This window comes from Thalassophryne amazonica, chromosome 18, assembly GCF_902500255.1.
Source record: "Thalassophryne amazonica chromosome 18, fThaAma1.1, whole genome shotgun sequence".
NCBI lineage: Eukaryota > Metazoa > Chordata > Actinopteri > Batrachoidiformes > Batrachoididae > Thalassophryne > Thalassophryne amazonica.
In genome coordinates, this window is record NC_047120.1 from 46454759 (window position 1) to 46469692 (window position 14934).

The window sequence follows — 14934 nt, forward strand, 5'->3', positions numbered from 1 at the left end:
TTAAAGAATAGTGCATCGCATACTTTTGAGAAAAATACAGAACTAACACTTAGACTTCTTCTATGCTCATGGAAGGCTTATTTCTCTTGAATTTCTCTTGAAAATCTTTTATCTTTTGCCAAGATAATCCGCAAACCTGGCATATCAAGATGCTGATTAAATAGCATGATTATTTTGTACCTTGGACTCGTCAACAACAAACTTGGAAAAAATACATTCTAAGCTGTCCACACAAACATATTAGTGTCTGCTAGGCCTGTTACCATTTGTATCACTTAGTTATGGATCTCATAGAGTTTTAGTATTAAAAATGAGAACTCCTTTCATACCCTGAATTAAAAATTACATCACTGGAGTTCATTTTCAGAAACATGTTCCACATTTTGTGTTATGCAGGTTATTTGAAATGTTATGCCGTTGACATCAAATTATATATGCATAATTTCAAATATTGCTTAAAGTGTTTAAAATCTTGAACTGGGAACACAGCGTGGCTAGTGTCTGTCACAGTGTTGCCAGTTGCCCTTCATTTAACCAACTTTTGTTGTTGTTTGTTTATTTATTTATTTTTATTTTTAATTTGCTTGTTGGTTGATTGTGCTGGTGGTTGGGACACAGTTTTGTCAGATTCAGATTCAGTTGTTTATGTCGGCCTGAAGACTCACGTTTTTTTTTTTTTTGGCTTTGTTTTCACCCTCACAGGCATAGTGGTTTTGGTTCCCTGGAGGCAGTCTGGCAACACTGGTGTATGACAGGGAAAAGCATAACAACAAGGGGGTAAAAAAAAAAAAAGGGAAGCATTCAGAATTCTGCAATCGTGCACTATTAATACATGAATGAATTATGCACTCATAATACTTAAAATTAGAACTTGGACAGATAATAATTATAGTTTAAACCATGGCAGCAGGATCCCAAATTGTTGGAACTTATGTTTTCTATATAAAATTTTGATGAAAATCCTGCAGCATACTGAAGCTTGTTAAGCAGGCAATCTGCTGTAAAATGTGCTGAACAAACAAACAAACACTGATTACAAATGGGAATATTTCCTCGGAAAATGAATTTAAGGGATGCCTGATGTACATTTTTCATCTTTTGGAAGGTTACATTACAAGGATTACATTATGATCTGGTTTTGTTCGTCTTTGTTATGATGATGGAGATGATGCTTTGGCTTCTCCGCCCTCTGTGGATTTTAAACTAGGCGAATGATTTTCGAGATCCTGCACCAGCAGCAATAGGGAGGTTGAACCTAATGTGCATGAATGAAACACACACGGGGGGAATGCAAAGAACACCCACAAAGTAACTGGTGGAGCCCACAACCTTCTTTTTGTGAAACAAGAACGTTATACATGCGTCAATAAGAATGTCGACAACTGAATCTAAAAAAATATTCTCCATGTTGGACATGTGTATCTCCAAACACTTTCTGTTGGAGGTGCAGACTCATTTTTCCCAAATCCCAGCACTTCAGAGAAGAACACAGAAAACAAAACTTTGTTAATATTCCTATAATGACAGCTATTTGTTCTTTAGCAATACTGACAGCTAAAGCACTGCTCAGAATAATGACTTTTCTCCTGCTATTTGTCACGCAGCTTCTCATTCTGCTTGACTTTGAATTTCAGCAGCTCCTTTTTGATACTCTGCCGGCTATTCTTTTCATTATTGATTCCCCCTCCTGTTTTCTTTCAGCACCTATCAATTTCCCTCCATCATCGTAATGATACCCTGTTACATTCAGCCGTTGCCATGGTTGTTGATTGATGGTGACAGATGGAGCATCTGCAGAGGGAGGGAACATATGTCAGAGGGAAGAGAGCAGAGGGAAACAATGATGGAAGGACAGAGAAAAGGTGGAAAAGAAAGATAAAATAAGCGGCTAGAAAATTAAAGTAGATGAGGTTATGTTGCAATAAAAAATTAATGGATGAAACAAACAAAAAATTGCCAGAAAGTGGATGCAAAACACACCTCTATTCCAGAAAGCCCACAATAGTAGCAACATAAATGTACACAATCAGTGTATAATAATGTGATTTATAGCTTGTAATTAGAAACATTCTTTTTGAGCTCCAGTTAAACAGAATTTTAATCCAATGACATTTTTTCACGAATCTGATTGGTTAAGCGTGTGAGATTTCAGACCATATAATATCGGGGTAACGATGGCAAAATATTCAACCATTTCACATTTGGATGTATTACTCTGCGTCCTGGCCGGTGTTCTGATGAGATGTCATTCCTGTCAAAAGTCATTCCTGTCCTCTGTGCAACTGCACACGCGCAATGTTGTCGGGATGCAGAACTGTCGATTTAATGCGACGAGATGCACAATTCCACAGAAGACTGGCTGCACGTGTGCTACTAGAAGTTAACGCTGTTAGCTGAGAGCAAGAGAAAGTCGCGTACCAACGCTGCCACTGAAATGGTTGAATTTAAGCTACCATATGAAAACATTCATGTGGATTCTGATACAGAATTACCATTCCACATTTGATGGATTTTCATGTTTGATGGATTACTCTGCGCCCTGACCACTGTTGGAGCGGGAATAACCCCTTTGTGTCTGATGATTTGCGGACATTCATGCTGTTATACGGTCGCAAATAGAGGAGTTTTATGACTCCGCTAACGTGTTGCCGTAAAACTCCTGTAAAGCTGAATTTGCGACTGTGTAACCAACATGAACATCCGCAAATCTTCAGACACAACAGGGTTATTCCCTAATTTAAGCATTCTTAAATTTTAGAGTATCTTCAAATATAGGTTCCCTTACTCAAAAAAAAAAAAAAAACACATAGAGTAAAAATACAAAAGTGTTTTTGTTCTGTATGGTAGAAATATTTGACCCCAGTCAAATAATTGTTTTTTTTTAAGACTTTTGGTGTTAAACTTTAGTGTTCTAGTTGTTTCTCAGAGTTGATCATCTCACGGTTATCTTTGTGAAAAATTCATTGTAAAACATACAAAAAATTATGCACAAAAAAATAGTGCATATTTGTCAGACAGGATGCTGTGACGACATGACTAAAAACCCTTGGCCCTTGTCTGTATAATTCCAATGAATAATGCCCCCCAAATCACACTTTTAAATGGTGTTACTGTGACTCTATAGTGTTGAAAATGCACTATTGAGAGTTATAATTTGGACACAAATTGATACGTTGTTGAATATTTAATTCTTTGGTTTGTATTAATTCACCTTTGAAAATACTCTGTTGGAGTTGATATTTAACACTGGCCTTTTTTGCTGTGTAAGTTTGAATACTGAATGTACATGGTGACACTGTGTAATGTGTAAATCAAATTTATGTCTTTAACCAGGCCAAGGTGCTGTTTCCCATCCTGCACAGCAGCAATCTGAAACCTTTAAGGAGAGCTCGTGGACTTCAGACAGCTCAACTATGGAAGTGTGCAGCCCCGGTCCAAGCTCAAGTCCAAACGGTGACCTTCAGAGGAGCTCCACAGGAGGTGAGGACAAGGTGGTGGATGTTGCAGAAACTAAGGAGACCAAGAGCAGCAAAAAACAGCATGTTCAATGTCCCACATGCAAAGTGATGGTCAATTCCAACTCTCAGATGAAATCTCACTGCAGTGGTACATACTTCAACAACTGCTGTTCACAGTCCAGATTAAATTATGCACATTTTAAGAAGCAGGACCCTAATAAAATAAAATACTCTATATAATAAAAAATCAAGTTAAAATAAAAAATAAAAACCGTAAAATAAATTGAATGAAAAGTGAGTACTTTTCTGCTCTGGATGGGAATGTAAAATCTTTTTTTATCATAACTGGCTAAATAAATCATCATAATCATCATAATTTCAAATAGGGCTTTGAAATAGAATCTCGTTGAATATTCAGTTTACCTAACATGAAGTTCTACTGACTTCATTGAGATTTGTGAATTCCAGAATGTTTTTTTCTTATTTTAATAGGGGCAAATTTCACCATTAGTAAATTGTTATATGATTAAATAAATTTTTTTAAAAAAAGTTCCTAACACTGTAAGAAAACTCAAATACTCACATTCATGTAATATTTCTAATTAAGTGTGTGCGTGTAAAAATAAATAAAATAAAAAATAAAACCCTCAGTTCCTTTAAAGGGGCAGTAATTGTTCAAACACCAATCAGTACTGCAATTAGAGATTCTGACATAGCCTGAAAAATGAAGGATAAAACCACCTTCAGTGAATTCAGTTCAGTTTTGAAGCTGCGGAGAACTTAATTCTGTTGCTAATTGCCAGTATTTTTATTTATCAGACAGTATCCTGTCTGTGTGAATCATTTGTTTATGGGGATTCCTTTGACGTTTGTGGTGTTTTTGATAATGTGTATTTCTTTGTAACTTTATATGAATGACTTGGCCAATTCTCCCTTGAAAATGAGATCTGGAATAATAATTTCATGTTCCCTCTGATTGGCTGAATCAGGCTCCAAGCACAAGCTGATGCTGGATGGTCATCACAACAAGTCACAACGTCGCAGAAACAAGACACCGTTATTACCCAGGCCCACGTATAGAATTAAGCATCGAATGGGCAAAAAGATGAGACCATCTGCGGGTGTGTCCAGTCAGCCTTTTCATTGTGAACTGTGTCAGGTGTCGGTTAACTCAGAGACACAGCTGAAGCAGGTAGGTGGGATTAGTGCATATCCTAATAAGTGGGAGTCTAATGATCCATGATTTAAGACCCGTTTGTGACATTAAAGGAGAACTCAGATATTTTTCAACCTGTGCTCTGTTGTTAGATGTTTAGTTCTCATCTTGTCACACAGGACAAAAGCCATTTTCATCAGTGCAGTATTGTTATACAACTCAAACACAGTCACGGGCTAACCAGCGGCATAATGTACTTGTGCGGGGCAAACTAAAAACAACATGAACTGCTTCTTGTCAACACTTAACTGGCAAAAATGTCATCGTAAGTGTCTGGTAGCATGGAGTGGGCTCCTGTGGAGGTAAACATGCACTTTTTACCTCAATAAGTATAACGAAACTTTTAAAAATGACCAATTATACTGTTAGATACATAGCCCCTCATCATCTTATGAGGAAGCAAAGCACATAATAAATTTTAGTGAAAGAAAAAGGCGATAGGTGACAAAATTAATGTGCATCTGTGGGCTAACCATTGTAATTATACCATTCAAGGAGTCACTTATTTGTATAAATTAATAGTTGTACACTTTGCCTTAAAAAAGCGGCACTGGAAATTTCTATGATTCCAAATGTACAGTGTAACAGTATACAACTGTAGCTATTGGTGTGGAGACCCCAATTGAAAAATGGCAGATGCCGTTGGAACTTACTGTATGTTTTATTTGTTTGGTTATTTTATTTGTTTTGGAGGGTAGCCATTTTGGATGTCATCTAGAATAACCGGGTTGAATCCAGTTTTTATTTTTGGGAACATCCTCACTGTTTTAGAGACATGTAAAGAACCTAAAAAAGTGGGTTGTTTTGGGGTGCAAAGGGTGGGGGTGGAGTGGGGGGGGGGGGGGGGGGGGGGTCCTAGCCTACTATTATGACCTTGAGCTTCAATAGCAGACAGTCAGTTTGCTATAGTATTCCTCTGTTATTTGGGTTGAGGGGGTGGGGGAAAATGTCTGTACTTTGTCAAATCATCTTGATTGATTCACACTATTTCTTGACACTGCTTAGCACATGAACAGCAAGAGGCACAAAGAGCGTTTGGCGGGAAAATCTGTCAAACCAAAGTTCAGCCCCTACAACAAAATCCAGCACAGTGCTGTGTTAGCGGTAAGAGCTACACACAAATACTCACATATACACGGTGTGCTACTTTGTTATTAACATTTATGAGGCTGTGCTTACAGTTTAAACAGAGAATGAGAAGTTGTTCTCTCAAAAAGAACAGCGATGGGGCCGAGAGTTGTCTGCTGTGAGGACATATACAAGCACATTTGTGCTGAACAATCAACAGTACAGATGTTTTTTTGTTATTTTTGGTCATATTTCTTGTGCATGTCTCCATCTAGACTAAACTTGCCCTGCAAAAGCAGCTCTCCAAGGCCCTTCCCACAGGCTTCCTGACCAGTCCCCTCAACCCAGCTGCCCTGTGCACGATGGCCTCTGGACCACTGGCCCTACGACTGCCACCTGGTCCCACTGCCATCATCCATGGCCCTCTGATGGGGCCTGCCATCTTCAGGCCTGCCCTAGGACCTCTGAGGCTGACGCATGCTCCTATTATTTTCTCTCCTTATTAACTATGAGCCACGATAATTGGAAACACCCAGGGCTTGTTGAGCTCAACCCAGCCAAGTCAAATCTGTGCATAACATTTTGCCCAATATAACATGTGAGTGGCACAATGTGTCAAATCATAAGAACAGTATGTGCAATCCCCAGGACTGGATTGACATTTCACTGCTGACTGCCTATTGTGCTGCCTTCAGAATGGAAGAACCATCACTCAGCTGTTTCCTGTCAGCAGACTGTTGAGTGCATCTTTTCTGGGGTGTTGATCCCTCTGGAAGCCATACTGACAAGCATCTGGTCATTTTTTAATGCCAAATTCTTTCATATTTTTAGAGCTTTTTGTTGGTGTAACATAAGTTACTTGCCTTTTAAGTTTTCTTAAGCTCCTATGAAACTGGCGACTTACATCCAGTACAACCCTCGTATGTAAAGATAGTGGGAATTATAAATTACAAGTTGATTGGTTAAAATCAACTTTCTTCCTTATCTAGTTGTCAAAAGTTTTTTGTTTTTTTCCTGCTCTGTGTTATGAAGTGACAATCAACAACCATTCCAAAATGAGTGACACAAGAAATATTCACTGTATGGAAGCAGAACAAATGTGCACTACTACATGTCACACATAAAATGAATGAATAGAATTTCTTACATGCATTCACTATGAAAGAGATTTTTTAAGCTTTATTTGATATTATCCATGACCACAGCATTTTCAGGTCTGGGTGAGATGAATATGTAAAGTTTTCACATCTGGCGACTGTTTGCAGTAGAATGACATGTTCCTCCTCACATTCAAAATATCTACAAGTTCTTATATGGTATGTAAGTGTGTGAGATTAATTAAATCTGTAAACTCTTCAAGAGGTACAATATGTTAACAATGTTCTTTCATTAAAAAAAAATCCTCTCACACGTAATTGTGAATTATCTTAAGCAATATGTATTTAAAGTTGTATTTTAAGTGTCACCTGTTTCAAATTCATGACAAGTGTAACTGTGCATCAATTGCAATAATGTAAATTATTATATGCTTAAAATGTCCACATAGCATTGACCTTATAAATATAACTGTTTTATAAAATTGTGTTTTGTTTATTTTTTTGCATGGTATTATGTATGGATTTAACTAATTACCTTAGGTTTTTAATGATTTTTAAACTATATTATCAGTGCAATATTAGTCTTATAGTACACTCTAAAAAATGAGCCGCTGTGTCAACAAGAAAAAGGGATGTAACAATTTGCATAGATTTTTTAAAGTTATTTCAGCTTAGTTGTTTAACTATCAACTCTGTTAATGCAACAAGACTTCTCTAGTTAAGTTGAAATAACTAAAAAAAAATCTATGCAAATTGTTGCATCAATTTTTCTCGTTGAGACAGCAGTTTCTTTTTTAGAGTGTAGATGATTAATATAATTAATGAAGAGTTTTTATTCTTACTGAAAACCGGATTTCTTTTGGAACAGAAATCATATAACACTGTTTTCAAACCACATGGGATGTATAGTACTGTGTAAAACTATGTGAACATAATTTAAAAAAAAAATAGATGAGAAAACTTAAAAGCTCAAAGCATCTGGCTGCAATAAATTGAGTTTATTTAACTTAAAAACTTTGGTTTCATGTTGTGCTGATAGGTTGAACTAACTCAAAAATGTCTGCAGCCAGTCAGTTTGAGTTTTTCTTAACTCTTTTGTTAAACTTTTCACAATGACAAAATATTCTAAAGATCTAATATTTAGGAATAACTATAAATAAAATATATAGCCGTTTTTCACCATTAAAACTACTACATAACATATGAGACGATACAAGTATGTTTATTTATGATTTTTTTCCAGATGTTGCAAGTAACCAATACACTTTCAGAGAAATTTTATTATTTTTTGTTTGTTTTGGTTTAAAAAATTGCGTTTAGAATTTGACAGGTGATCAAAGTTTCATTGAATGAGTCAGCAAGCTAATGTAGGTCACCAGAGAATTGAAATTCTGTTACTCTGTCTCCTCAGTCTTCAAAACAGATGATGTCTGTTACGTCAAGCATGTCTACCCTACATTTTGCTGCTTGTTGGAGAATTTTTTCATGCAGAATTGTATAAACTTTGGGATGTTTAACACAAAACTGGAGTCATATCAAATTTTAAAAAGATTATTTATTGAACATTATGGCTCATTCAATGAAACATTTGATTTTTGTTTGCATAGTAGTGTATTTTTCAACCATATTTCACTGCATTTTGTGATGGCATCAAGAAAAGTACATTAATTTATTGGTCTGTGATACTATCACGAAAAGCATCACATATTTTGTGAGAGGAGCATGAAATGTGGGGGGGTCTGTGGGGCTTAGAGTTAGGTTAGGTTTAGGGGTAGGGTTACAAATGGTAAAAAAAATAGTAGAATGGAAATAGTAAAATAAAAAAAATCGCATCATGAAAATGTGACTCATTTCAAATGTGACGGGAGCGAAGATGTGAGGAAAAATCAGTCATGAATATATTCTACAGTGCATAAACCTTTTGCACAGGACTGTAAATTGTGCATACATGCTGTAAAGGGAGGAATTCTTTAATGAATTCTAGTGATAAAAAACTCATTGGATTTCCATCTAATAAATATATGTAGTCCCAACTAAATTAAATTATCTTGCATGAATATGCTTTTTTGAGTTGGGGCTACATATATTTATTACATGGAAATCCTGCACATAATTGAATTGAGGTCATCCAATGAGTCATTTTTTTGAGTGTACCAACATAAGGACAAGGTAAGCAGACAGTCAAGAACACACAAACGATGAAAAGTGTTGGGAAAGTGTAGTGACACGGACCCACAACAGGGGGCGTAAATGAACGGACAATGGAGGAAGTCAAATATGAACACTTTACTGTTGTGAATAGCACAACTCAACACAGCAGATTACAGAATATGTACAAAAATCAATTAACAAAGGTGTTGTGTGGGCAGGCTCGAGGATAGAAGACGTCTGTCCTGAGAAGAACCGGAACCACACGATTTCCTCTGCCACCGAACCTGGAAGATACTGGAGCCGCCAAGTTCCGAGTCCCCAGGTGGCCACCGTCTCTACGTGTCGGATCTGGTACTGCTGGCGAGGAGCAGAAACAATCAGATATGGGTGTATGAACACCCAGTAACACTTATGGTGGATATTCCACCTCCACCTCTCATTCAGAAAACTGGCACGTGCAGTTAAGTGTACTTATCAAACGTTGGGGTGAAAAGGCGTCAATCCCAACTCAGCCTCAGCTACAAGCACTCATAGAAACCCAACTGCAAAAATAGCACAAGCAAAAATATTGTCTGTAACGGACAATCACAACGGCTGAGAATTTACCTCCTTAGGTAGATGATATCTTGGCAACGAGGTGGAGATGACGTCCGGTCTTTATGGAGTGGGATGATGAAGTGTAGATGGGTGACAGCTGTCAAGAGATAAGAGATAATGAGTGACAGCTGTCACCCCCGGCTGTGTCCGTGGCGGCAGCGCCCTCTCGTGCCTGAAGCCCGCACTTCAGGCAGGGCGCCCTCTGGTGGTGGGCCAGCAGTACCTCCTCTTCTGGCGGCCCACACAACAAAAAGGTGATCTTGCTTTCCAAATATGTGCATATGTATTTTGTGACAGTTTAGTGCCCCCTCTGGTGTTTTAAATGCAAATAAAGAACAGAGCTAAACTAAAATACAGTTAGGTTACTATTCATATACTATGGTTCCATATAGTTATAACACAGATATACAGCTGTGGCGACCCCGTTTTTGTTCGGGGTCGCCACAGCAGATACAGCCAGATCTGCATTGATATTTGGCACAGGATTTACACCAAATGCCCTTCCTGACACAACTCCAGTTTTACCTGGAGAAACACACACAGCCACTGGTGTTCCAAAGAGGTCCCCCGTCCAACCACTAACCAGATCCTGCACTGCTTAACGTCTGAGATCTGCCGGGATCAGGCTGACCTAGAGCAGATGAGCTGCTGTGGATATACTCTATAGTTTGTGTCTTGCAAAAGTATTCAGCTCCTGGGTATTTCACACATTTTAATTTGTTTATGGCATTTCAAATACAAAAAGTAAATCTGGCTTCTCAGTATAAACACTTCAAAAATTATCTTCCTTAAGCTCAAACTCAAAGCAAATCTCTACAATTTTATGAATTTGATATACAATTTGATATAAATTAATAAAAAATGCAAAAGCCAACATGATGCATAAGTAATGAGCCCCTTTGGTATAATACCTGTAAATAATCAGTTTTATTGCCAGTTGTCTTCAGACAAGTCGGGGAATTGATACATGAACATTGCCAAGTCACTGAATATGTCTTGGACTTTATTTACATCAGTTATGAAGAAATACAAACACTATGGCACTCGATGGTAAATCTGTGTGGAGCAGACAGTTCTCAAAAACTGAGCGACTGTGCAAGAAGGAGAAGAGTGAGGAAAGCCACCAAGACACCCAGACAACCCAGAGGAAGTTACAGTCTTAAAAGTTAAGTTTAAAAAATTGGTGCATTTCAAATTTAAGGGTAAGGATTGAGGATACAGTTAGGCATTAATCTTGATGCCAGGTAGTTTAAATAACAGCAATTGTTGTACTATTAGCAATTTGCAGTTTGTGTACTGTATCACAATGACCTCTTTTATAATGGTGTCAATTGCTGTTATTGTAATAGTCGGGGTGGGTCTTTCTAATGCTTGTCTGATGGTCCTTCAACATCTTCACAGAAGATGCTATAACGATGTGCTTGGATAAGTTGTTGTGGATATTGACCACTCTCTGGGTACTTCTGACTTTCTTCAATTTTATAGTGTACCCCTGGTGTTCGATATCAGAAAGCTTTAGGAGTGAATTTCACATCAGGTCAGGAATACCATGTAGTATATTATACAATCCCAATTCCAGTGAAGCTGGAACGTTGTTTGAAATGTAAATAAAAACAATACAATGATTTGCAAATCCTCTTCAACCTATATTAAATTGAATACACCACAAAGACATTTAATGTTCAAACTGATAGACTTTTTGTTTTTGTGCAAATATTTGCTCATTTTGAAATGGATGCCTGCAACACATTTCAAAAAAGCTGGGACGGGACAAAAAGACTGGGAAAGTTGATGAATGCTCAAAGAACACCTGTTTGGAAGATTCCACAGGCGAACAGGTTAATTGGAAATAAGTGAGAGTCATGATTGGGTATAAAAGGAGCATCCCCAAAAGGCTCAGCCATTCACAAGCAAAGATGGGACGAGGATCACCACTTTGTGAACAACTGCATGAAAAAAATAGTCCAACAGTTTAAGAACAATGTTTCTTAATGTTCAATCGCAAGGAATTTATGGATTCCATCATCTACAGTCCATAATATAATCAGAAGATTCAGAGAATCTACCGAACCTTCTACACGTAAGCGCCAAGGCCGATAACCAACATTGAATGCCTGTGACCTTTGATCCCTCAGGCGGCACTGCATTAAAAACCGACATCATCGTGTAAATGATCTTACTGCATGGGCTCAGGAACACTTCAGAAAACCATTGTCAGTTTATTTATTTCATTTCATTTATTTCATCTATTTAGCGCAAATGAGAATCACAATAGAAAGAGAATAAAAAATGTACATACATATATACATACATACACAAACATACAAACATGAGATTATAATTATAAAAATAAAAACAAACAATATGAATATACTGTGCAGGGGAGAGGAGCCAAAGAGGCTTATCTGAAACCACACCCCCCCCCAAAAACATATCACAACAATAAACAAAAGAATTAAATCAATTCATGAAGTATAATCCCAGCTAACAATGGAACGTTGCCTGAACGTTACATCAAAGTGGCAGTAACGTTGCATCACAACGTTGTAGGAACGTTCATTTGTAGACTCTCCAGAACGTTCCAGGGATGTTGCCAAGAACGTTGCCAACCAACCAACCAACGTTCTCAGGAGGTTATGACACAACATTGCTGCAACGTTGTTGCAATGTCCCCCAACATGAAGGAACACTGAACATTGCATGAGTCTGTAAATTGCAAGTTTATTACTTTAGAAGTATTATTACAATAGCAATGCATTAAGCCATGGACAAGTTCTCAGTAACTTGATTAGTTCTCATCCGCCCTCCAGTATTATTACAATTACAGTAGCATTAAGCCAGGGATCAGTTCTCATCCGTGATGTGACCCATGACTAAGGTTCAAAGATTATTTTCACTGTGCAATTGTATACACTAGAAAACCAAATTTCTTTTCTCAATCAGTGACTTCAGTGCAATAAAACTTCAATAGAATAATTTACCTTACATAAATAAACACATAAAATAATACAGTCATAGAAACAGGTAAAATACACTCCAATCTCTCAGTTACTAAGTCAGATGACATCATCCAGTATTATTACAGTTACAATAGCATTAAGCCATGGATAAGTTCTCAGTATAAAATGAACTAGAAGGGTCAACATTAAACAAAAACTGAAGATGTCTCCACCGCCCACCCTTTAAAGCAGCAACATCAGTCCTGGATCCAGACCGGTTTGGACCGATGTAGTTGCATCGGTCAGATTTTTTTTACGCATTGTTCGTCATTGGTAAAAAAAAAAAAAAAAACCTCAAATAATCCTGAATAGTGCCGAACGTGTCCCCGTGGTGAACACAGCTTTTGATTTGTTCCCACAATGGTGGGTGGATCACAAAGGTGGATCAAAACAAACATAGCGTCAGTCCAGTCGAGTTGATGATCATGGCATCCAGGAAAAAAGTTGTGCAAGGAAAATTGGGCACTTATTTCATGTCTCCCCCGCACCTTACAGAGGGGGAGGCATAAGTTCTCAGTATAAAATGAATCACTTCTCATCTGACCCATGACTAATTGTGGCATCATCACTCATGGCACTGCCGTCCATGGCGTCATCATTCACTACACAATGGTCCATGGCATCGGCATCCACATCGTCGCCCAGGGCTTCATCCACCCCAGCATCTGAGTCAGCATTAACACCAGTACCAATTCTTTCATCCTCCTTCTTTGCCTAAAAAACAATGAAAACCATTCATAAAAATACTATACAATAACTTCTATAGTGCCAGTCCCCTCAGCACAGTGAAGTTCAAGGGCGCTCAACCAGTCCATGTATTAATATGCAGAATCCTTAATTCAATATCTCAATTTTTACAATTCATATTTTAATTTTTCAGAGGATACTATTCAATGGTTTCAATCCTATCTTTTGAACAGAAAGCAGCGTGTTGTTGTGGATGGTGCCACATCCACATATCTCCCTAGTTATGTTGGTCTTCCACAAGGCTCAATATTAGCCCCAATATGCAAATGTATGCAGATGACGCAGTAATCTTGACCCAGGGAAAGAGTGACAAAATATCTGTAGACCTCACAAATGCGCTATGTAAAATACACAAATGACTACATAAAAATTGTCTTCTGCTGAACACCAAAAAACTGTATGTATGACGTTCACCAAAAGACCAATTAAGTTAGCCAGATCCCATGTTTTCTTGGAAGGGGAAGAACTGTGCTTGTGAACCAATTCAAATATCTCTGAGTGATATTAGACCCGAATCTTACATTCAAAAAACATATCAAAAAGGTAAATCACACTGTAAAGTTCAATCGATCTAATTTTAAACAGATAAGACCGTTTATTACAATAGATGCGGCCAAATCTTACTTACACTTCATGTCACATATAGAGTATTGCATTACAACACGGTCCTTTGCAGGAACAACTGTACTGAAACCAGTAGAACAATTGTACAAAAAAGCCATAAAAATACTGGACCAAAAAAAGATTTCTCATCACCGTCCAATCTTAGAAAAATATAAGCTTTTAAGTTTTGAGAATTTCATGCTATTTAAAATGTGTTGTGCTGTGTACAGGTCCCTACACACTTTGGCCCCACTCCCTCTGAGGAACTATATTAACAGGAAAAGTAACAATGAAATTAACACCAGATCCTCCGCTAGGTGTGATTACGAGATCAAATTTTGAAAAACTGTCTTTGCTCAAAATGTACTCTCTATTAGGGGCAATAGCACATGGAATACTCTGCCAACGACAATCAGGTTCAGCCCCACATTTGCTTTATTCAAGACACAGCTTAAAACATGGCTGAAAGATAACCAAACCTGTAATCATTACGAGTTAAAGACATGCGAAAGCAATATACTTTCATATACACGCACACAACACATAGGTATGCTTATGCACACCAGCACTTTAAAGAGATACTGCAGCTGTATCGAGCACTTTACTATCGCGACAAAGCACTTTAATTCAGCATCTTATAATAAAACTGACTGTACCTGTACACACCTACAACTGAATTCTACCTCAGTACTTTCCTGCACTTTATATTGAGACAACAGCATTTTAACCTCCATCTTGACCGGAACAGATAACTCCTCCTTTATATGGCTCTGGGTTATATTAAAATATGACAGTGTATTATATTGTAAATTATCAATGTTTTTATGCTTGTTAAATGCTCTGTGTTTTATATTTTATGTCTGGAGACTACGGATGGAAATTAGTATTATGCTAAAACTGGCATATTTACGTTAAAGTGTGTGCCATATATATATATATATATATATGTGTGTGTGTGTGTGTGTGTGTGTGTGTGTGTGTGTACGAAGGCTGTCAAT

General features: G+C 37.5%; 1 protein-coding gene across 5 annotated transcripts in view; it reads left to right on the forward strand.

The window, feature by feature from the left end:
• Nucleotides 1-7321, forward strand: part of LOC117531028 (zinc finger protein 385C-like) — a 117639-nt gene extending 110318 nt beyond the window's left edge. For 4 of the 5 annotated variants that reach the window (XM_034194029.1, XM_034194031.1, XM_034194030.1 and 1 more), the window contains 4 exons: nt 3334-3606; nt 4448-4650; nt 5680-5778; nt 6018-7321. In XM_034194029.1, coding sequence (XP_034049920.1) covers nt 3334-3606; nt 4448-4650; nt 5680-5778; nt 6018-6248 — 806 coding nt within the window. In that variant the 3' untranslated portion in view covers nt 6249-7321. The remainder of the gene's footprint in view (nt 1-3333; nt 3607-4447; nt 4651-5679; nt 5779-6017) is intronic. The other variant, XM_034194032.1, reaches the window with a different exon arrangement.
• Nucleotides 7322-14934: the final 7613 nt, after the last annotated feature.